The sequence below is a fragment of the Aricia agestis genome, chromosome 20 (assembly GCF_905147365.1).
Source record: "Aricia agestis chromosome 20, ilAriAges1.1, whole genome shotgun sequence".
Lineage (NCBI taxonomy): Eukaryota > Metazoa > Arthropoda > Insecta > Lepidoptera > Lycaenidae > Aricia > Aricia agestis.
In genome coordinates this window covers 14,155,600-14,180,185 of record NC_056425.1, presented here as the reverse complement: position 1 = coordinate 14,180,185, position 24,586 = coordinate 14,155,600, and the positions used below count along the sequence as shown (strand labels likewise).

At 39.3% G+C, this 24,586-nt stretch overlaps 1 protein-coding gene and 1 long non-coding RNA gene across 4 annotated transcripts in view; one reads left to right on the top strand and one right to left on the bottom strand.

Moving 5' to 3' along the window:
- LOC121736945 (excitatory amino acid transporter 3) overlaps positions 1-19,192 on the bottom strand; it is a 25,550-nt gene extending 6,358 nt beyond the window's left edge. For 2 of the 3 annotated variants that reach the window (XM_042128422.1, XM_042128420.1), the window contains exons 1-5: positions 19,097-19,192; positions 7,289-7,738; positions 3,173-3,264; positions 2,848-3,031; positions 1,826-2,059 (exon numbers count right to left, since the gene is read on the bottom strand). In XM_042128422.1, the coding sequence (XP_041984356.1) occupies positions 1,826-2,059; positions 2,848-3,031; positions 3,173-3,264; positions 7,289-7,731 (953 nt within the window). In that variant the 5' untranslated portion in view covers positions 7,732-7,738; positions 19,097-19,192. Of the gene's footprint in view, positions 1-1,825; positions 2,060-2,847; positions 3,032-3,172; positions 3,265-7,288; positions 7,739-17,913; positions 17,917-19,096 lie in introns of all 3 variants that reach the window. The other variant, XM_042128421.1, reaches the window with a different exon arrangement.
- LOC121736947 lies at positions 4,358-24,586 on the top strand. Its single transcript, XR_006037083.1, has 4 exons — positions 4,358-4,369; positions 14,323-14,327; positions 24,072-24,150; positions 24,500-24,586. It is a non-coding gene; the product is annotated as an uncharacterized LOC121736947 (long non-coding RNA).

The following is a 24,586-nucleotide window of genomic DNA, read 5'->3' as shown; positions in this document are numbered from 1 at the left end:
TTATCCTAAAAAACACTACAATTAATGGACACGACGCGTCGCCCACGCGTGATGTGACCCCGCGCGCACGCCTCCCCCCGGGTTATCCCCTCTCATTTCCTCGCGCCGCGAGTGACCGTTCTGCAACGATTTTAAATGGGATAAAATATGTTAATAAAAAATATATAGCACCCAATGTTTTTTGGTTAAATGGACTCTCCTAATGATACCTAAGCCCTGGAAAAAAATTGGCAGTAAGGTTTAATTGCACCCTGTATATAATAATTTTGCATAGTCTTATAAACGGAACATATTATTTAGTTAAATTACTTTAATAGTTTGTTTAGTCCCATATTGATTTGTTTTTTTTTTATGAGTAAATGGCCCACCACACATTCCCACCACTGCAACTTTTGTGTCGCCCGGATAAACTGTGGTATCAGTACGGTCTTATATGTATACTAGATGTCCCGCGCGGCTTCGCCCGCGTAAATTAGAAATTTTACAGAATCCGTAGGTATATTTTCCCATAAAAAATATTTCCCCCGTTTTTCCCACATTTTCCTGAATTTCTTCTGTCGTATTAGTCTTAGAGTAATAATATAATATAACCTTCTCGATAAATGATGAGTCTTACTCGATAAATGATCTATCTAACACTGAGATAAGTTTTTAAATCGGACCTGTAGTTTCTGAGATTGACGCGTTCAAGCAAACATACTCTTCAGGTTTATAATATTAGGTAGATATAGATTTTTTTTAATTATCGCTTGACAAACTCGAGTCTCGATCTAAAAGACTATGAAATGGTATAATATGGTAGTGATGATGATGATGATGATGATGATGATGAAGAATGTAATTTGCATAGTAGCATATGCTTTCTGTTCTTAAAACAACGCCGAAACTCCCAAACTTGTATCTATAAAGAATCAGGAATTCTCTCAGCACCTTCCGAACCACGGTATACCAGGTATATCTCGGTGCAAAATCTTACTTGTTGGTAGCATATGCTTAGAATACTTCTCACGAAACCGAAGTCACCATATGTTTTCCTATAAGTTTTGAGGAGTTCCCTCGATTACTTATGTATCCTTCATCAGATCACCACTTTTCTGAATATAATACCAAATTGGGATGATACCCTATATACCAAAAGAAAAATTTTGAAAATCGGTTAACAAACGGCGGAGTAATCGTTGAATATAAGAAAACGAACATAACACCTCCCCCATTTTGAAAGTCGGTTAAAATTGTAGCCTATGTGTTATTTATTTAATATTTTAATCTGCACATGAATTGAATAACAAATTTTTTTTCAAATTAATCGTAGCACCATCTGTCAGGACAAACTAAAATTGAAATAGAATAATATTGAATGCAATGATAGCGCCGTCCGCCGGATCTAATGTAAAACATTCCAAAATCAACAACTCCTTATAAATAAGAAATTAATTGAAAAAACATTTTCCAGTAGACCAAACTGTAAATCTAAACCATTCTCGAATCTCCACGAACACACACAAAAAATTTCATCAAAATTGGTCCAGTCGTTTAGGAGGAGTTCAGTCACATACACACGCACACAAGAAATATATATATTAAGATTATCTCTATGGTGGTAACCAACCACGAAAACCCTTTGATATGATCTCAGGAGTGCACGAGGTACAAGCTAAATCTGTCTTGGGGCCTGCAACGAAATTAATCAGAAGAAAATTGGAGGAGTAGGAGATATCCAATTTCCCTCCCCAAGCAAAGCGGGAGACAGCCAAATTTTGATGACTTTAATGACCGAACAAACGGGTGCCCGATAATTTGATTTTATTAAGCCGCGATGACTGACCTAGAGGCAGTCCCGAACGCGGTGGCCATGACCTGCCCCATCTTGGCGATGTAGCGGCACGGCAGTTTCTTGGTGGCAAGCACGAACAGGATGGACAGCGTGCCGAACCCGTGCAGGAACAGCCCCAGCAGCACCGTCATGAAGTACATGCCCAGCCGGCCCACCAGCTCGCCGAACGACTCGATCTCCATGATCTTCGCTGTCACCAGGAAAAATACGCCGAGAGGGGACAGCCTGAAACGTTTTCAAACTTCCTTAGCTTCATTATCATAGAAAGCGTCATTATGTTTTCACCATAAAGTTAATATACCTAGCGGAATAGAGAAACAAAGGCCTGAGCAAGAGAGATGTCACTATCGTCTATCAGTAACACTGCGTGGTAAAAAGAGACGTATGATACATGACAGCAGCACTCTGTTTTTGACGTCCAGTCGGCACGTGCCGCACGTTGACAATTTAATCTCATAGAAATCATGTTCAATCACGCTTGTGTAAGTGTATAGTGTATACACATATCTTTACACACAGATGACACCAATTTCGGTTTCGTTTGACAGCTCGAGATTGTTGCTCTATTCCGCTAGGTATATTACAAATTACAAATATATTATTTCCAGAAAAATACAATATTATACAACTTCAAATTAAGACAAATCCCCACACTAGGCATAGCCTGTCCTGTGGGGCCAGTAGGAACATTCTCGTGAAATTTATAACTTTAGATAACTATATTAAAACGTTTACAACAATTGTAATGAGAAAATGTCATTTGTTTGTACGTTATAGGTGTAAAATTTTTATGCCGGGGAATAAGTTCGTTAAAAAAGGAATATCAATTTTTAAAAAGACTTTATGCACAAACCGCATGTACGAACTGCGATACTCCTTTAGAAAATAAAGAAATTAAAATATGAAAAACTTATGCCACGATTCTGCGAGGTCTGAACTGAGGCCCAGTTTGTAAGGTTTTTGACCGAAGTAGTTAGAAGACAGTGTATTAAAGTTTGATTAACAGAAGTTACCATATAACCCAGCCGGTGATGATCATCATGGCCTCCGAGAGCGTGTGGAAGAAGGCCTGCAGCGGGCGGCTGCGCTCGCCCATCTTGCCCAGCGTGATGCCCAGCAAGATGCTGAAGCACACCAACCCCAGCACGTTCGTGCCGCTCTGGTAATCACCCTTGATCTCGTACGTCTCTATGTGACCTGGGGGTGTTTATATTGGGGTAGTCAGGCAGCCATGTCAGCAAGATACGGGATACTTTAAAAATTTTGCCCTACAGCCAGCAACGAATTTAAAGAGGAAAAAAATAGGAGTAAGAAGTAAAGTAACAGAAAGTGTCGAACCTTGGACCTGTCTGGGGTCGTTCGGGTCGTAGACGAGGCGCGTGCGGTACGTCGCGATGGTCGCCTGCGCGATGTTCTCCGGGAACACGTTTCTGCAATAACATTGTCTCTACATCATCATAATCTTTAGACTTAACTTATTCGTCGTGGGACGAAAGTCATGCACATACATACATCTAAAGTACGCCTATACTAGGAGAAGAGATATCCTCGATTTTATTTTATTACAAGATTAATGCAGCGTCGTTGCTAGTCGATTCAGCCCATTTACTTGGCCTATGGGCGGCAGTGTCCTATGGCGTCTTCGGGGGAGCGGCAGCGTCCTAGGATGGTGGCAGAGTTTGTAAATAAGGCTGCCTTTCCACCAGAGCTGAGCGGAGTTGTGTTGCGAGGAATGTGTTTTTGAAAACCAATAGAAAATTATATCAATTAAATAGCTTCAATGACATGACTTTGCCATGACATCGCTCAGCGCGGCGATGCTATTGGTTCTCAAAAACACATTCCTCGCAACACAGCTCCGCTCAGCTCTGGTGGAAACGCAGCCTAAGCCGCGACAAAATTAAAGCGGCCTATACTCACAAAAAATATAAATCCGGCGCTGCCATTTACTCCACTGTCCCACGAGTAAATCTCTAAATTACTCGTGGGAATTACTAACCTAACCTAACTTACTCCATCGCTAGGGGTTCATCAACGATAACTGTAATATTTGTGTCATGCAAATCGTGTTAGTTGCACCTAGTGCTTTCAAAAGCGTATCTATTTCAATTGTCGAAATAGCCGGACGTGCAGGCTGGCGACGTGAACCTAGGCGCGAATTACTGCTGACGCGAAGATAGGCACAAATTACTCCTAAATCAATGCTGTCTGCGACAAGGACATATCTTTTAAACGTAGAGACATGTATGCTTTGTAACGCCGCGACTGCGCCTGCCTCACGCACTATCTGATCTAGTTGATCTATGACGCATATTGCAGAGTATCTATGGGAACATATACCCATTTATCTATTGGTAGTTAAATATAGTCTTACAAACTTTTTTAGGCCCAATTAAATATACTTATAGCTAAGAATGATAAGAGCGATAGAAAACCTAAATAGAATATATAACAATATGTTTGACTCGCACAATTTCCAGGAGACTAGCAAAACCTCACGAAGGTATACCTAACCTCCCTCTATAGGAAACCATCGTGACATATTAATTTAGTCGATTCCTTATGTTTACATCGAGATCAAATCTTATGGGAACGAAGTACATTCGCAAATGTGATATGTTCGTGTGCGGAAACGTGTCGTGAGTCGTGACCTGCCGACTGCCGGCTGCCGGCTGCTGACACGTCCCGCGGGGGACACCTGCCCGCCACGACCCTGATTGATACACGCTCCAGGGCTACCCGCAGAAGTTTATCAGAGATTAGCAGATCAAAACAGTAGAGCAAGTGAAATTGAAGAATCTGAGCAAAGCCCAGAAAAAAAAATGAAAAGCGCTGACTCATTCTCAAAGGTTGGATAAGATTTTTGGCACTCTTTACATTGTGTTGGTTTAAGATATCTTTGTTACAGAGCATAAACTACAAATTCCCTTCTAATCATAGAGGAATTAAGGTCTCTGCTTCTAATGAATGAAGTAGCTTCACAATTAGGCATTAGCCTATGCGTTTAATTATACTTTTAACCTTATTATTCTTCTACATCTAGTAGAGATATTCGCAGCCCTGGTCGGTATGTATGTCGGTGTATAAATAGCCGGTGGGACCGCGGCGCTCGGCGGCGTCGCGGCGAGGGGACTGCCGCTGACAATTGCCAATTGCCGAGAGCTCTGTGACACAGGGCACCGATACAGGTTGGGTGACTGTTGCGAAAACTAACCCAATACTCTAAGCCTTAACTATTTGGAACTATTTAAGAGCGTTTACACCTTTCACGCTCAATTTGGCTTAAAACTGTACTTTTCAAACTTGGAAAAATCTTGATAAAAATGTTGATAACTTATTTTTATAGGAAATTTCGTTAGCAGAGAAAAAAATACGATTTGTAGAGTATTTGTACATTAAATCTCGATACCTTAAGAGTCCGTATACGAAATTTTGCCGATTTCGCTGATTAACAGACGTGATTTAACAGTTAAAATACAGTATTTCTATAAGTTTGAATGCACAATATGTAAGATCATTTCAATTATAATCTAATGTTGGAGCTAGATTTTTGTTTTTTTTTTAGTATTTTTAAATAATCCAACTCAAACCCGCGACAGTTTTGTGATTTTTGGTGTAAAAGGTTTAGAATATCACCAGTTTATGGATTGTATTGACGTCTTAACGGTATGAAAAAAATACAATATACTGTTGAGAAAGTCGTCTATACAATGTTGGAATTACTTTTTACCACTTTAATATGAAATAGTTGAGTAAAAAATATGTAACTCGGCAAAATTTTAGAGAAAATGGGCAAAGAATTGCTGTTAATTTCAGCAACTTGGAGATGTAATTCATAAAAAGGAAATGGCAGAAATAATCTATAGATAAAATTCTATCCAATTCGAGAAAGAAGAAAAAAAAGAAAAGCAAATTGTGCCAAACAACACGATTCAAAACAACCTAAATCTCACAATTGCCTTGCGGCGAGTAATATAATGTGAGATTTAGGTTGTTTTGAATCGTGTTTTTTGGCACAATTTTTTTTTTCTTTTTTCTCGGATTGGATAGAATTTTATCTATATAGATTATTTCTGTCGTTTTCTTCAAAATTTCGGCAAAATTTCGTATACGGACTCTTAACAGAGGTTTTCTTAAATTCCATTTTAGTATCAGTTTGGAAGCTTAAAATTTACGAAACCAGCGACAGATCTAATTAAAAAAAAATAATAATAATAACCTATTGAAAATAGTTAGCAGAAAAAAATATTTCGTTTGGGTACCTATTTAAATTTATGTAATTTGAAATATCAAGGAATTGAAACTTTTTTTAACTATTTATTTAACTTAATTTAATATAATAATAACTTCATATCATAGAAGGACACTTTAATTTAAAAAAAATGTTTTTAAATATCAACAAATCTTTTGTTATTTTTTTTTCTACAAATATTTTAAAACTACTATAAATCGCTGCGCGCATAGCAAATCAAATAGTCCGCCGCAGGTTTGTATGGAAACTTGAAATTAGGTGTAAACGCTCTTAAGACTGGGGTTGTCGATGAAAAGAGTGTTGGATATTGGGTTAACATTTTTTACTTCATATAAAATTTGTGACTACTTGTCTACATTGGATCCACTCGGTTATTACACAAACCTACGAAGGTATATAATATAATTTCACTGTGTACTACATGCACATATCTAATTACTATTTAGTATTATGCAACTTTACCTTATTTATTTTTGTGTAGGTAGTCAATATCTGACTCACCTGTTCTAGAAAATTCAATGATTGAGATTTCATCAGGAAAACCTAAGATTGTAATCTTAGGGTACGCGCTACCAATAGACAGAAATACAAACATACATATATGTCTTATAGGTGTACGCAGGTGGCCAATAATTATTATTTCATTGAACGCGGTCATTTTCCTATTACGGGGGTCAACGGTACAGCTACAGACCGCAGACGCATGCGACCGAGAGGGTATTGTCTCGGACCTATTATAACTCAGATTATTACTTTTGGACCCTACTGCCATAATCATAAGATCGAAATGTGGGTCACCGGGTTTGTCGACACTACTCATCACAGATACTCGTAATAGCAGACAGTGTTGACGTCACGGAGTCCAAGACGCGTCTGTCTAGTTCGTAACTCGTGCGGGACTCGCGCGCTGTCTCCCAACCACGTCTAAATAAAAGAAAAACATGCAATCCCCGCAGTATCTGGATTAGCTCCTAAGCTCGAGTGACTGAATAACTGATTGCTATACATGCTGGCTACTGAGCTGAGAGTAAGGGTCAATTCAGACCGCAACGCGACACGTAGATGCATTTCTAAACTATGGATTTGAGAGTTTTGCAAGGCGTGTCACGCTCACGAAATCTGTCAATTCAGTACTTTAGAAATGCATCTACGCGTCGCGTTGCGGTCTGAATTGACCCTAACAGACGACGAGAAAGGCTCACCTTATGAGATCGAGCAGCGTATCGGAGGTGAGCGTTTCCTTGGTGACGAGCTTCCTGGTGGCGTTGGGCGCGGAGAAGGCGCCGGGGTCGTTGCCCGGCTTGATGGTGGTGACCAGCGCGATGCCGAGCATCACCGCGCACACCGTCGTCGTCATGTAGTACACGATGGCCCGCAGCCCCACGCGCCCCGACAGGCTCAGGTCCAGGGAGCCGATGGCGGACACGATGGAGGACACCAGCAGCGGGACGATGAGGCACTTGAGCATGCGCAGGAACAGCTCGCCGGGGTACTGGAAGTACATGACCTCGCGGCGGGACCACTGGGCGCCGGTCGCGCGCAGGCTCCAGCCCAGCAGCGTGCCCGAAGCCACGCCCAGCACCGTCAGCATCGTCAGCAGGTTGCCCCGCACGAACGACGCGCAGCGCCGCAGCTGCAGCGGCATCCTGGCCCTGAAACATCGACGCGTACATTTATTATTTATTTAATCTTATAGTATACTTAACAAATATACACTTCTTGCAAAACTGCTTACGCAGTTTGATTGCAAGTTACAGTCTCTTTAAGCTATTAAATATCTAAATAAATATACTGACACTAATATTACAAAGTCGTTTCTGCTAGTGAAGCCTCAGTAGGTATCGTATGAAATACAAAACTAAAGCGTCCCCAACAAAAACTTCCTCAACATCCTTTTAAATTTACATAAATTAGGTTCCAGTCTAATGTTTTCAGGTAAGCTATTTAGTAATTAATAATTAAGTATGGCAAGCGTTTTTTAGTGTTCTGTCTCCGAAATAATTATTTACTATAGGGACCTCGTATTTACTACTAGATATTGATCTGGTACCACATTTATGCTGTAATGACGATAAGTTACAATCTCGACTGCCATGGTTCTGAACATGATAATAGCCACTTGGTAAAAACCCTGTACCCTGTTGACTAAGAAGTCATGAGAGTGTCAAAGACACTCTCATGACTTCTTAGTCAAGAGAGTTCTTGTCTTCAATAATTTCGTTCAATAATAATAATCTATTGATTCTTCCTTAATAACAATGACAGAAGGTGTTTAGTTTAAGCCCTAGAAAAAAAAGTAGACACATACGGTACACAAAGAAAAACACAGCGCAGTCGGAGATGTTGCTTCCAAAGACCCCTGTGGAAGCAACATCTAATATATTAGTACATCGTTTTAAAAAGTTGTCTGTATAAGGTACACAGAATAAAACAAAACCCTCCTAGCTTAATCGTAGATGTTGCAGAGGGTACCTTATATAAATATTTTGCTACGTTAAGAGCCTGTTTCACCACTTTCTGATAAAGTGCCGAATAGGCTATTCTTTTTTTTTATGAAATAAGGGGGCAAACGAGCAAACGAGTCACCTGATGGAAAGCAACATCCGTCGCCCATGGACACTCGCAGCATCAGAAGATCTGCAAGTGCGTTGCCGGCCTTTTAAGAGGGAATAGGGTAATAGGGGAGGGTAGGGAAGGCCTTCCCTTCCCTACCCTCCCCTAGGAATAGGGTAGGGGATTGGGCCTCCGGTAAACTCACTCACTCGGCGAAACACAGCGCAAGCAAGGTTTTCTGTGAGAACGTGGTATTTCTCCGGTCAAGCCAGCCCATTCGTGCCGAAGCATGGCTCTCCCACGTATTCACAACTTTTTTGACAGATTCTCCATACTTGATCTGTCAAGTTAATTGGTGGATAGCCTATTCGTCACTTATCAGAAAGTGGTGAAACAGGCCCTAAAAGTTGTATGTATCCTTTCTCGTGGATGCGACTTTTATCAAAAATAATCTAGTTGTTTCACAGACAATGTAGAGAATAGCAACTTAAATAATTATAACGATGATAACTCCAGTATTAAAGATATTAATAAAGACAGTGACAAATTGACAATATTAATATGGACAGTCCATTGTAAGTAAATATATTCCGCGTGACATCATCTTGCACCAGCGACGCTGATTTATGAGCACAATAATTAACAGAGATTCGAGACGCATTGCACATGATTTCGATCAAAACTTTACTGCAACTACGTTACAACTAGTACAAGTTTGCTAGCTACTTGTGTTAAATTAAATAAAAAGCAAAAAAATAGATTTTTTTTTATATCTGAATGATTGATCGGATTATTTTTTGTCTAGAATGTTATCTAGATTCTAGAAAAAAGTAATTCGATCAATCAGGTACCCGTGTGAAAAGCCGATGCAGTCGCGACGTGTGCTAGGATCTAAAACCAAGGTGAAAATGTGACGATCCGTTTTATTTCGCCATTTGAAGACGTAAGTGAATGAAATGGCTAACTAATTTTTTTAATGTTCGCTTTGTGCATAAATGGGGGCTTAATTAGGACAGGGAAAATTGCAATCAAATTAATACGAATAATAATATGATCTAGCTAAATTGTGTATCAAACATTTTTTTTGCACATCATTTTCCCAGTCATAAAACCTTCACTTTTGCAAAAAAAACTATTTTTTTTAAAGTTAGCCTCTTCATCCAATGACATTTTCATTTGTTTGTTCAACAAATTTTATCTAACTGCAGATGTTATCAACAATATATTTCGCACTTGTCGCGACATATTTACTTACTTGAATACAGGATGAGGTGCATTAATGTTGTATCAATTAATTTGTAATTGTAATGCTCATGGCGAAGCGATACGCGCCCACGCTGACTGATGCAGAATCAACAATAACCGTATTATGGACAACATAACACTTAAATAATATATATTACCTACATTGAATAAAAATATAGTTAAACTAAATACAATAAGGTCAAACACTCAACTCTCGATAGATATAGGTTATTAATACGCAAACAAAATAAAAAGTGTACCTATCTAGATTTATATTCTACACCAGTGGTATTCAACCATTTTCTTATACGGGCCACAAACACGTTTCGGTCCTGGTGTCGCGGGCCGCAACCAAAAATGTTTAAGGTTAAAATAAAAACGTACTTGATTTACGAATTTAAGAGGAATAACGAATTTTGGATTTGCACTTTTTACTCTATTTTGAGGTGGGCGTGAATTTCAAACTATAACTTCACGCGGTCCACTGACAAAGTCTGGGCCGCACCGGTCCGGGCCGTCCCATCCGCATGTGGCCCGCGGGTCGCAGGTTGAGTATAACGGTTCTATACGATATATTTAGCCAGGGTTCGGTATGCGACTCCGACCTTTGTCAATCTTGGCAGACGAACTGAACTTTACTGAGAAGATCTTTCCTACATTTCAAGGCATATAGTCAATATTATGTCATCTCTAGTCTCTACTATAATATTACTAATGCAAAATCTATCTCTTATCGCCAAAGCGATTTAAAAAAGGAGTATGGTGATGATTTGAGTAATTGAGTGCCGGGAAAAGATGTAGGATAGTTTTTATGTATCCGACAAAATATGAGTGCTATTTCTCATTGTACCATATTGTTACCAATAACATGGTATTAATAACAAGATGCAAATAAACGTTCTTATAATATTTCAGATAACCAGGGGCGTCTTTCCCTTAGGTGCAATGTGTGCGGTGCACACGGGCGCCGCGGTCTTAGGGGCGCCGAGCGCCGCTCGCACTAGGCGCGCGCCCGCGCTGGCCGGCCGCCACGGCCCACGCTTGACCAACGTAAAAAGAACTCCAGTTTGCAAACATTTTTGTGTAATATCCGAAGCTCTTCTTATATTTGTAGAATACAAAGCAAGGCGCGCCATGAGCGGCTCGGTTTTTGCAATATAAATATTATAATCTTTATTTTTCAACGTGAAATGAGCCTTAAAACACATAAATGAAGAATATATTATTTGGTGTAATTGTGAGTGTCCTATCGCTCGTTTTTTCAAAATAGGTAGTAGGAGGATTTGGATTTAGATACAAAAAAGCGGTGTTCTAACTTCTAATTTAGAAAACGAACTGTGCCATGCTGGCTCTTCGGATGTAGAGAAGTTAGAGCTCTTCAATGAAATAGAATAATGAAATCGAATTAATACCGATGTTGTGATGATGTGATGTTTAATAAGTATAGAACATGAAATTTAAAGTAAAATGGAAGTACTTAAGCGATATAAAATTTACGTTTTGGGGTTAGGCTTGTTAGGGTCAGTCAAGAGTTCAAGACTCAAGAGCACATCATGGTCAAAACCGAAAAAAACTTCAATCTACAAACAAATAATGATAGAGTTTGTTATCTATTTTATATTGAAGAAATTTGACAGTACCTATGTGGTAACTTGATGTACTGTTATAGTTCATCTGATGGAATGAAAGAAGCCACCGCTTAGAGTCCTCACCCTTAAGCGGCCGGACAAACTGTACTTTTACTTTGTACCCATTTCATTTTGACCGCGCGCGCGCTTGTTAGGGGGCGCTAGGGTAATGTTTGCACACGGGCGCCACATGGGCTAGAGACGGCTCGGCAGATAACTTGAGGGGGAGAACAACGCTGTATTATGTAAAACTAGTCTCTGAACTGCACGAATTTGATTATAGAACACGGCTATGCTTCTGCATAAAAAAATACAGTTCTGCACAATCAAATACCTATTTCATATGGGTTGTTACAAATGCATGACATTTGGATACAAATTTTGCCCAGAGGGCTTGGAAGTTTTTAAACATTAATAAACAATAGCTGTCCCGTTGTTTTGCCATAAAATGATTTTCCCTGTTTTCCTGCTTTTCTCTTGAAGTTTTTTCTGATATATTTTTTTCTATAGACCTCACGGAGCCCGAGATCTTTCAAACGAATGCAAAACCGTGGAAATCGGTTCATGCGTTCTGGAGTTATAGCGTCAGGAAGGAAAACCCGACTTATTTTTATATATTAGAATAATTAGATTAAAGAAAAATTATGTTACCGTTAATGTGCGTGAACCAGTTAGACTGCAGATTAACAAGGTACTTTGCAGATTATCTGTGTGAGTCAGTTACTAGTTAGAGTGCAAAAAGTTTATTCTATTCTCATTTAAATACATAAAACAGGTTCTTGTTTTAATAAAGCAAGTTATTTGTAGAGAATTATTTAATTATTTTTTTTAATACAGAAACAAACGAATAAATTGATACAATTTAAGTTTACTCCACAGTCCACTAATAAAATATAACCTAGAAAAAAACCAATCAAAACAACAACAGTCTTAGGTTGACAAGCTTAAGTGAATGTTTTTAGGACTTTTACGAAGAAAGAGAATGCAAAGTAACTAGGTAAAGTGCGATTTGTTATCTTTTTTCTTCAAATTTCACACTTTAGCGGATTCTGCAGGTTACCTAGGTAATGTGCACGTTAACGTATTCTACATTCTAACGGTAACATTTATACAAATATTTGAGGGGCTCCCATACACGTTTGTTGTATGGGAGCCCCTCAAATATTTACTTTGTTTTTAATTTTTTGTTATAGCGGCAACAGAAATACATAATGAGTGAAAATTTAAACTCTCTAGCTATTACCGTACTTGAGTTACAGCCTGGAGACAGACAGACGGGCAGACAGACGGACAGACAGACATCGAAGTCTTAGTAATAGGGTCCAGTTTTTAGCCTTTGGGTACGGAACCCTATTATTTTTATATAGTGACAAGTGCACGTGTGCGGCCGCGACATTGCCAGCGGCAGCGGCGGTAATAAACCGTGCAGCGCGACCAAACACATTAATACATACTAATTGTGTCACAACACTTCTGAGAAAAGCAGAGATTGTTTAGTTGCGACTGCATTTATCTAGCTCGTTTCCTGTTTCTCTGTACACGTGCTTTGGCATACAATGAACATTTTGTCGGAATAATAATGAGAATTGCTATGATATTAGATATCTATAATATCTAAAAATGTAATGGGATCGAGTTAATAGGTAACTATTACTTAGTAATAAGAGTGCGATTTTAACAAGATTCAGCTGATGAACAATAATATCCTAGCGCGTTTCACGCCACCAAAAAATAGAAGAAATTAACGATATATTTTTTATATCGTTAATTTATTGCGCTTTGAAACTAAGTTTTTTAACTTTTCCCTATCTGGCTTTAGCCCTATTCACTTGGGCTATATTGGGCATACGTGGGAGAGCCATGCTTCGGCACGAATGGGCCGGCTCGACCGGAGAAATACCACGTTCTCACAGAAAACCGGCGTGAAACAGCGCTCGCCGAGTGAGTGAGTTTACCGGAGGCCCAATCCCTTACCCTATTCCCTTCCCTTCCCATCCCTACCCTCTCCTATTACCCTATTCCCTCTTAAAAGGACGGCAACGCACCTGCGGCTCTTCTGATGCTGCGAGTGTCCATGGGCGACGGAAGTTGCTTTCCATCAGGTGACCCGTTTGCTCGTTTGCCCCCTTATTTCATAAAAAAAAATTACCCAAATTAAATCGTTCCTATGGTAAGAGCATTCGCCATGCCCGTAAAGCTCATACGCGCTCTGGAAACTAGTCTTCAGATAATTTTGTGACACATAACAATATACCAACTACATTAAATACAGTTGGCTTATTATAGTTGTACTCGTAGTTTAAATTTTAAACTGAGGACTGTCTAGTGTCTGACGACTATTTAAGCACCTACAGTAATACAGTTGCCACGTGGGTCACTGGCAGTACAGAACTGTGCTCGTCTTGCTACATCTTGTCGGTCTACTTTACAACACCATCACTGGCTATCTTCAGCCTATTATATCAAGTGCTCTCGGCTGTTGTCACGGCGCGGGCGGTGTAAGTGACCCGGTTGTGTGGTGTAGATTCGGCGTGGATTGCAAAACGATCACACGCGGGGGCCGGCGCGGATGTGGCGGAAATCTCTATTGAGCCGCCGGGGGCCGGGGGCGGGGGCCGGGGGCCGGGGGCCGCTCACACGCAGGGGCGGCGCCACGCTGGAAGCGCCCACTCCTGCGCATCCACTAACCTCATTAGTGCTGCTAATGATCTCTCAATTAACAAGTGGCCCGCGTAGGTCAGGAGTGTACTTCCTCTTACACGGGTGATGGGTTAGAGCTTAGTATGGCCCTTCGAAAACTCGTCATTAAGTGTGTGTTGCAAACATTTTTGTGCTATTTAAAGAGAAAAAGTTTAGCTTCAAATGATGCACTAGAAACAAAAACTAGGCCTTTACATCCGTTATGGATGATTCATACAGTATTTTTCAGAGCGAAGTAACCACCCCTCAAATACTGTAGTGCCTGGGACAAGATTTTTAAATATCCGCATGGTTGCCCAAGCGCATACGGCATTCTCGCATCATAGTCGGCCTAGTCCAGAGGAAAGAACTAGTCAATACGTCTGAGACCAACTATGTGCGGGTTTCCTCACGATGTTTTCCTTCACCGTACGAGCGTCCGTATTATGTACTTGAGATCAGAAAACGTCTCATTGGTACACGCGAACAGTGCGAACCAAAGGTCTACCCATTAGGCCACGGATGCTCCTTACTAGAAACAACATTTATAGTAAATAAGGCAGTGGGTGAATTTTATATGTTACGTTATCTATAATCTATTGTATTTATGAAAGAATTAACATAATATTTAAATCAGGGCTAACTTTGGACAGATTGGCTTTTTATTATTAAAATATAAACTATGTTGTATGTTTACTACGACTGCAACGTTAAAATGCAAGAACATAAAAGCCAAATAAATTGTATCCACTCCATACGATATCGTTTTTAGTTCGTTAATCATATTCGGTAAAGAGTTTATAAAAATTACAAGAACGCGCTAGTAGGTACATACTAGTACAGTAAAAATAATTATCTAATGCCCAGCCTTTCTTTTTAAAAATTTGTTCAAATGACGGAGGACGAGAAAACCATTAAAGACGTGTTTGCAATGTGCATACTAGTTATTATCGTTAATGTAACATTTGCCAAATGAAAGCGACTCGTGTACGAAAATAGTTCCCGCACCCTGTCCAACTGTTACAGTTAATATAATATTATAATGTTGTGTCCAATCGATTCACTTTTAATGTTGTGTATATGAAACATGACATAAACTCATGTACCAAATTCGTTACACACATAATCCAAAAACGACAAATTGCCTTCTTAATTAATGTACCTAATGTAAGGTTTATGTTTAGTTTATATAATAATTTGCGTTAAACCTTATTGATATATTTAATTATCTCGGTATCAATAAATATTTCTTGATTACAAAATGTAAAATGTAATGGTAAACGTTAAAATGGTAATTTCCGGGAGATTGATTCTAGTGAAACAATTATTGTATAGAATACATCCGGTCGGGGAATAAGAAGGCAGATGCCGTTGACGTACGAAAAATATGGCAGATTAAAATCAATCTTTAAGAAACACTTTAGAGTTAGAAACATAAGTATTGAATTCATTGTTAATACTAATATACTAGAATTTAAACTAATTAATTATATTTATTATTATTTAAAGATATAAACCTAATAATATAAAAAAATTTACTCAAAATCGACCGCCTACAAACATATTTTTAAAGGTTTTTAAAGAGTGAAAAGCGAAATCAAATTATAAGGATATTATGTTAGTTAGGTACCCACTCTGTTTATTAAACTTTGAAAGATATTTAGAAGAAAGAAAGCACGAATGTTATCGATCACTACGCTTTCACTATTATATTTAAATTATTATAATTGCATTTTCATTTTAATGTCAAAGCTATGCAAAAATCAAAATATTAGTGTAAAAACCCCGTGTAACAGTTGTAGCTACATTATCCGCTTGGCGGAAAAAGTAATAAAAATGTAACAAATATCGCGACAAATACCGGAGACGTGTGATCCCCACTTGTGCTGGATCCGCGGATTACCGCCCTCGAGCACCCTCCGCCCGCCCTTCACGCCGCCCAGCATCACGCCGCACCACGCTTATCCACTCTTTTAATATCTCAACACCTATCTCTTGATTTATTACAACTTAGCTAAAGGCTAATCTTCGATCGTGTTGTTACCAAGGTGACTGCGAAGTGAATAATTTCATTTCAATATTGTTAATTTTAAAATTTGCACCGAAGCAGAACACGTTCCTTGCTATTGTTTAGAAGTATTACTTTATGTGTTTATATTTATTTTAAGACTTATTTAAAAATAAATTATTCCATCCTTTAATCAATACTAATGAGGAACTAAGCAAATTAAGTTACCGCAAGAATTCACTACAAAAAGACATCAACGCGCGCCGCGGCTCAACTATTTCATGTCAATTCAAAACATCTTACTGTGATCACAGATTATAAAACTTTTTTTTTTCTAATAAACGTTTCGCACTAACTCGGGTTCGTTATTTCGTTACGATGTGTACTTTGCATTTATGTTCTCATATTAAGTGCCTATCTATAAATAATCTACAGCAGGAAACGGTAACAAAAGTCTCAAGATTCGAATTAAAATTACTTTAAAATTGTTCAAACAATTCTCAAATGGAAATTTCTCGGACAATTATTTAAACGACATCCGTAGCTCACTCAATCAACTTTAATAAAGTGAAGGAGATCGTTATTCTCGGTATTAGAAAATGACCAAATCTGCATATTCCTTGAAAGTATAAATATAGAACAGGACGTAGTTAGAACCATTTAGGATGTGACACCGTGACACAGTTCCGCGGCCTAGCAGCCAATTGACAGCTACGTGTTCGTAACTTATTGAATTTCAAATATACTATCATAGAAATTGATTCATATTAGGTAGCGGACCTACGTTATTCGGTCGGGTTATATCATATCGATGTAAATTATTGTAAGTCGTGACAGATCGCGAGCTACAATAATTTACATCGGTACATAGTTTACAGTTGGTCTTGAGTCTTGACGCAACCTGGACTAATAACGAAGGTTTGCCATCTGCCTGTGAATTTATTTCTTTGGTAGTAATAATTCTGTGTTCATTGTCAAGTGCGCAAAAATTTAGCTACCTAGACTAGGCCTAACCTAAGATCTTAGCTCAATTATCACTTTCGAGTTTTCTCTAACGTTTAGGCACACTTACGAGTATTTAACTACTTTTTACACAAACAGCTCCTCAATTTCTAAATTCCGTGAAGCCAGTAGTTAACCCAGTTAATCCATCTCAAAATCTAACTTTCAGTCGGTTCTCACGCGAATGGGATGAGTACTTAGTAGAGTGGCAATTGTCAGTTCCCGGGCCTGCGCCTGCGCACCGCGCGAATTACATTCACTACGCTTTGTTGACAACACTTCGTTCAAGATCGTGTTACACAGTGGACACAGTAAATGAAAATATTTTCACCTACTCGCACTGGGGGCTAAAAGGAAGGGTAATCATTTTTCACAAGCATAATACTAAATATGTGTGTTTGTTTCAACGTAGCTCATGATCTAAATTCTTCCTGATCTCAGGATCTGATTTCACAATTACTAATTTTAGATTAAAGGACACAGGAAAAATGTACGGTTACCGGTTGAACGTATTTTGCCTTGATAAAATTGCGTGTAACAAGTTTTACTGTGTGAAATGCAAAAATTTACACACACAAGTGTGACCTCGATAAGACAAATCTATTATCGCTTTTAATGTTATTATCCTGTTATATGTTTTGTTTTTTATCCTGTATAATTCGTCAATAAAAAAATAATGAATAAAATTCAGCACGACATTGAAAATGACTAGCTAATAATTGGTATCTTTTTCCACAACTTACTAATAGTAATTTCTCGTTAAGTCATAATATGTTAATTAATATTAACAAATCTAAGTTACATACTCAATTAAAATTAAGCCAGGGCGAGATTGAAATTATAAATAAAAGCGGAAAATTAAACGCCTACTGATTACTAACTATATTAACAGCATTTGATGAACATCACAATAGCAAACCGTGGGAGATTTATACGTGGGAGAGCCATGCTTCGGCACAAATGGGCCGGCTCGACCGGAGAAATACCTGCACGGGCTCACAGAAAACCGCTGTGTTTCGCCGAGTGAGTTTACCGGAGGCCCAATCCCCTACCCTATTCCCTTCCCTACCATCTCCTATTCCCTTCCCTACCCTCCCCTATCCCTCTTAAAAGGCCGGCAACGCACTTGTAGCTCTACTGATGCTGCGAGTGTCCATGGGCGACGAAAGTTGCTTTCCATCAGGTGACCCGTTTGCTCGTTTGTCCCCTTATTTCATATTAAAAAAAAACCGTCTACAAATTGCCACAAATTGATATTATTTGTAATCAGGTCAAATACTTCCTGTGTTTGAGATTTAGCATTCTTAAAAACAAACTATATCTAGCAACACGAGCAAAATAATTACTTATTTTATGCCATCATTGATTGAATATCTCATTTGAAATCAATCTTTGTTACATAAATATTTGAATTACTTAAATAAAGCACTCATTTGTTCCAGATATCTAGGTTAAAAATTGAAAAACCGGCAACCATTATCACTTTATATTTACCTATAAAAGGAAAAGCATGATAATTTCAAAGAATATTAGCGATAACCCTGACTAGCAATAGTGGCACTTAGAGAATAAAAAAAGGAGGTGCAAAATGTTTGGCGCCCGTAGCGCGGCGTAGAGCCTGCCGTAGACGCGTAGCGCGAACAAAAGCGCGGGACGGAGCTTTGCCTCCGTTGTTTATGTTTGTGTTTGTACAGCAACAGGCAATACACACAAGCAACAAGTGTACACAACTGCGCGCTGCTTATCAAAATACGAGAAAATTTAACGAATTTCCAAAAAAGAGCTAAAAATCTGTACCATCATCACGTTTAGGAAGCAAAAGGGTAATTTTTTTTTTATGAACTAACTGTATTTTTTTCTTATTTTAATGTAATATTCATGTTAACATTCCTTACCGTTTATGTTTCGTCCGTGTTCACTAAAACTAAAGCGCGGAATGGCGCATATCGTGCGCTGCGGTGTGCGGGCGAGCGCGGACTGAGCGGCGGCGGCGGCGGTGGCGGCGACGCGCGTCCTGCCCGCGGGTGCAGGGGGGGCGGCGGCGGCGGGCGTCCTGCCCGCGGGGGCAGGGGGGGCGACGGGGAGGAGGGGGAGTCCTGCCCGCGGGGGGTGGGGGGTGATTGATCCGCGCCGTTTCCGCCGACTCCTGTACAGGAGTGTACAATCGCGAGTCGCGACACATTATACACTTGTGCACTCGTTTATACAGGACTACACTTGTCTGCCCGTAGCTCTTGTATTCCTCTGTACGAGCTCTTTTAGTCCCTCACTAATAAGTCCCCGGGTTGCACTAGTAAAACCAATAGGTGATATTAAACTTGGCCTTTATTATCTCAAAGCTAATACCCGTTACGGGTATTAGTTTTGGGCCTTAAGGCCTCACGCAGTGACTACTCGTCGTCTCTAGCATACGAGTACATCGCCTCCCAGACACAAAACTGCTGACACTCGTACATTCACACATACATGGTCCCTACACCTCCAAGCTACGAGTCTAGACTCTAGAGCAAATTTAGTGATAATTTTTTATGATGTGACTAGACTCGTCGTTTAGACTGACGACTCCAGCACATCTTCGAAGCTTTGTCTTTCGAAGCTTCGAAGATTTTTCACCTAGTGCAAAAGAACAAGAAATTATTAAAAATTATTATATATATTAACATACGAGGGCTTTTAAAAAAGTTCTCGGCCTAACATACTTCTGCGTGACTTACAAGCGTATAACTTATACCATGTACAGAGCCACTATTAACTAAGTATATTAAAACCCACGCCTTTTGTAAATGCGCCAAGTCAGCAGAAATTTGAAGGCGCGCGTATTCAAATAGTTGCGCTATTATTGCAAAGTCTAATAAAATTTAATTGTGAACACGGAATTAATGTTTGTCTTTTTTAACAATTCATTAGTTTAAAAAACATCTTAAATCATTTCATTGGAAAAATTCTCTAAACCGAGAACTTATCAAAGTATTTTGTTATTGTTCTTTTGGGCGATAAAATAAAACACTAGTTTATATCCCGAACCGACTGTTTTGTGATTTTGAGCTTTTATTAATGCTTTGATCCTTGTTCGATCCAATCCAATTCCTATAAAATAAAAGATTTTGTGGGATGTGTGCGTGGCGGCTAAAGGAAGATCTTCCGACCGAGCGAGGTGTTATGCCCGGTCAGGCCGCAGCCCACGTGATACATCTCAGCTGTCGTATATATACCGTATAAAACCGTTTGGCACCCACTCGACTCGCACTTGGCCTATTTTATTATATACAGGTGTATTATTCTACGTATAGTACGCGATAGTTTACTAGGTAACTAAAAAGAGTGAAATTATTATTTTTAACAAAAAATTAAAACCGACTTCCAAGGTAAAAACAATAATAACATCCTTTTATTACGAACTATAAAGTATTAAATAATTTTTCCTGTCTAATAGTGCCTTTTTCCGAATTCGGCTAAAACTCAACTATTTCTGTACTCAATCTTCATAATTAAATATTTTTTTTAATTTCACTGCGACACACACTAACTGTATCTGTTGTGTGTCGCAGTGAACCTACTGACTTTCAGTGTATTGGAACACAAATATTGGACAACTCGAGGGTAGTCGTAGAACCGACCGCCCGGTGCAAACGAAGACGTCGCGCTCCTGCAGTCCCCTCGTGACCACGGCCGTTGCAACACAGCCGAAACGTCGAGAAAAAGTATGTACTCGTAGTAGCATTACTACTTAAATAAGTCGCGTTAAGTCCCGATTAAAAAAAAAATAATTATAATGCAACGCGAAAGTTTAAAATGTTATCAATCTTCATAATTTTGAAGTCGGTGCCAGTTACAAAAGTTTCAAATAAGTATTCTGGCAGACTGAAGATTCAGCTATATCTGGTACCGACTTCAAAATGATGAAGATTGAGTACAGAAATAGTTGAGTTTTAGCCGAATTCGGAAAAAGGCACTATTAGACAGGAAAAATTATTTAATACTTTTTAGTTCATATTATAAGGATGTTATTATTGTTTTTACCTTGGAACTTGGAAGTCGGTTTTAATTTTTTGCTAAAAATAATAATTGAATCTGTGGATCCCCAGATGGAGTCCCGACCCGCTAGGGATAATAATATATTCATCAACATTCATACATGATAAAAAATGTATGAATGTTGATGAATATTTTTTATATATAATAAAAAAGGTTGAAAAACACTCCTAGAAACACTAAACACTCATAGAGTGATGATATGATTAATGAGATACAAGTGATCCTCGGAGTGTTCTGTGGGCGGGTCGCATGTCGAACCCGTCGGCCGTCACACATAACGTCGTCCATCACCGCTAAAAGGATTATGATGTACGAGCTCCGTCACAATAGTCCTCGTATATATGAGGTCGCAGGGTCAGATGACCCAATTTCTAAGATGTTTTTATTTCTTTGTATCTTTTGATCGTAATCTGAAGCGGTTTTTATACATAGGTACTTACTTACATAACTACGAGTAGATGTTATGCGGGGTTTACACGGGTGACTATAGCCGCACGATTTACGCCGCACGGCGAAAATCGACTGTCTACATGGCAATTCGGCCACGCCGCATGCGGCTCAAGCCCCAAAAGTAGACTGCCAAGTGCCAACCGACTTTTGCCGCGCGGCTATTGGCCGCATGCGGCTGGTGACAAAATCGACCGAGCCAACGCTCAGTCGCAAGCGATCGCTTGCTGAGAATAGTCCGAACATAGTACATAGTTTGTCTGTACTGTAGTCTTACCTTATTACCTTTTGTGAATTATTTCTCCAGTAATGGATTGTCGAACGATTTCAATGCCCCTATTGCGAATATTGTATTGCGTAATGCGACTATTTTACGCCACATTTTCACACAGAATAAACTAGTCACAAGCGATTTTTGTAGTACTGTGTAAATGGTTAATGGGGTGGTGATTCGGCTTGAACATGCGATTCGACTAGTGACTTGGGAAGTTGGGGCAAGGCTTAAATCGACCCCTGTACCTAAATCCACTATTACTCGCAACTTCGTTTGCGTGGAAATTCATTAATGGAGAACGTGCGTACCTAACGTTTGACTTCTGTGGTTCACTGGTTAAGCGCGTGGTAGCTCAATCCGAGGGCCGTGGATTCGAGTTCCGCCGACCGAACAGAAAGTCTTCAATGTTCCTGGGTCATAGATATGTATATAAATATGTGTATGGTATAAAAATATTAAACACTTTTAATATAATAAAAAAAGTACTTATTAAATATATCTATTTTTCGTTGTCTGCTACCCGTATCGTAACACAAGTCCTTAAGAGGATACACCAGGGGCTAGAGAAATGAAAAAAAAGTACGTGTAATATCTATAGCTGTCTCTCTTACCTCAAGCCTATACCGCAGAACGCGATAGAGACAACTGCAGAAAATCCAGAAAATCAACTATTCGTTGTCCCCTGATTCCTTCTCCAAAACTTAACTGATTTAAGTACTTTTTTCATTAAAGATTAAAAAAAGGCTTGAGCTGTGTTCCTATGTTTTGCTTTTTTTGTATAATCTAGCCAAATCTGTTTTCTAGACGTTTGAGCACAGCGGAAAATCTGGCCATTTTTTTGGGTTTTTGAAGGTTCATATCTTATTTAATAATTAAATTATGAAAAAAAAGAAAACATAGGGACATCGTATTAGTGGCCGTAGATATTCAGGAAAAAAATTATAACTCTACTAGCATTATCCAGGAAGGAAACAGGGGACAACGTTTGTATGGAAAAAAGGGCGGTGTGGACTCCTCTTAAGGTACGCGTCTTACTAATAGTAAGGTAAATATTAGAAATTCAAAACTTTTCTTTTCAAAGCAAGCCTCAAAATTTGACCCAATAACAGTAAATGCGTTAGTATCGGTATAAATAAATTATAAACCTTTTCCGGCCGCCCATCATCCGGCCAAATTGAGTCGACCCTTTCTTATTGGATTCAGCAATCAAAGGATATCGTTCAAAGGTAAGCTCAACTCAATCAGCACTGATTGGAAAGCTTTCAACGTTTATAATCGGATAGGTACTTCGGATGGACAGTAATAAGAGCGCAAAATTAAAAACATTATGGCTGGTAAGGGATTTGAAAAACGAAAGAGACAGAGTTAGTTAACACGCGTCAAATTATCAATATTGATAAATAATAATTACTACCTTGTTGTTAATATTGTTTTATGTCTAAGACTGTCGAGGCATTAGCAATATTCTCTTATACAGTATACGTTTGATCCCGCCGTATGGTATCGCGTACTATAAGCTCCTTAATTAGTTCAGAGTTCAGACACTTTTCTTGCTAGTGGGTTGTCGTAAAAGTTGTAGGAGTTTATAAAATATAGCGCCTGTCTCTCTGTCAGACAGTAACTCACTTTGATTTTAACTATTTGTAATACTTTAGACTCTAGAGTCGAGCCGCTAAACAAATTTTACTTTGAAAAGTATTTGGTTAGTTGACTACTTTGATTGCCGAGACAGGAAATAGGACGTTTAAAAAATTACGGCTACCAAAATACAATAAACATCTAGTTAATTTAAACTTAACAAGCATCTACATTCTACCAACTCTGCGCATCATCGGTTTATCCTTCTGGAACGTTCGCCGTGATGAGGTCCAGCCTCGTGCTCAATAAATAGAAATAAGATAGCTGTGGAATATTAACAACAATTAGCGCACCATCCGCCGCCCGCCGCCGCCCGCCGCATCCGACACAATTGCATGTATCTAATGTCAGCGCATTCGTCATTTTCCCCATGCACATTGATCCATATTGCTGATGACCCTCGGCTATTTATCTTATGGGAACGACAACGCACGAATTGTACTAAATTCTCGCTGGGTTAGTTCCCGAACTGAGAGCCCGAGTGTGAGTTTTTGTTTCACATTCGATCGTGAGCGCGTTTGGCGTTTACTAAGATTTTGTATGGGATTTGTACAGGTACACATTTTGATGGGATTTTATACGTGGGAGAGCCATGCTTCGGCACGAATGGGCCGGCTCGACCGGAGAAATACCACGTTGTCACAGAAAACCGGCGTGAAACAGCGCTTGCGCTGTTTCGCCGAGTGAGTGAGTTTACCGGAGGCCCAATCCCCTACCCTATTCCCTTCCTTACCCTCCCCTATTCCCTTCCCTTCCCTCCCTTATTGCCCTATTCCCTCTTAAAAGGCCGGCAACGCACCTGCAGTTCTTCTGATGCTGCGAGTGTCCATGGTGCGACGGAAGTTGCTTTCCATCAGGTGACCCGTTTGCTCGTTTGCCCCCTTATTTTATTAAAAAAAAAAAGCGCCACCTAGCGATGCTCACGGGAGTGAGCCCAGCTCCCATACAAAATCTTAGTAAACGCCAAACGCGCTCACGATCGAATGTCAAA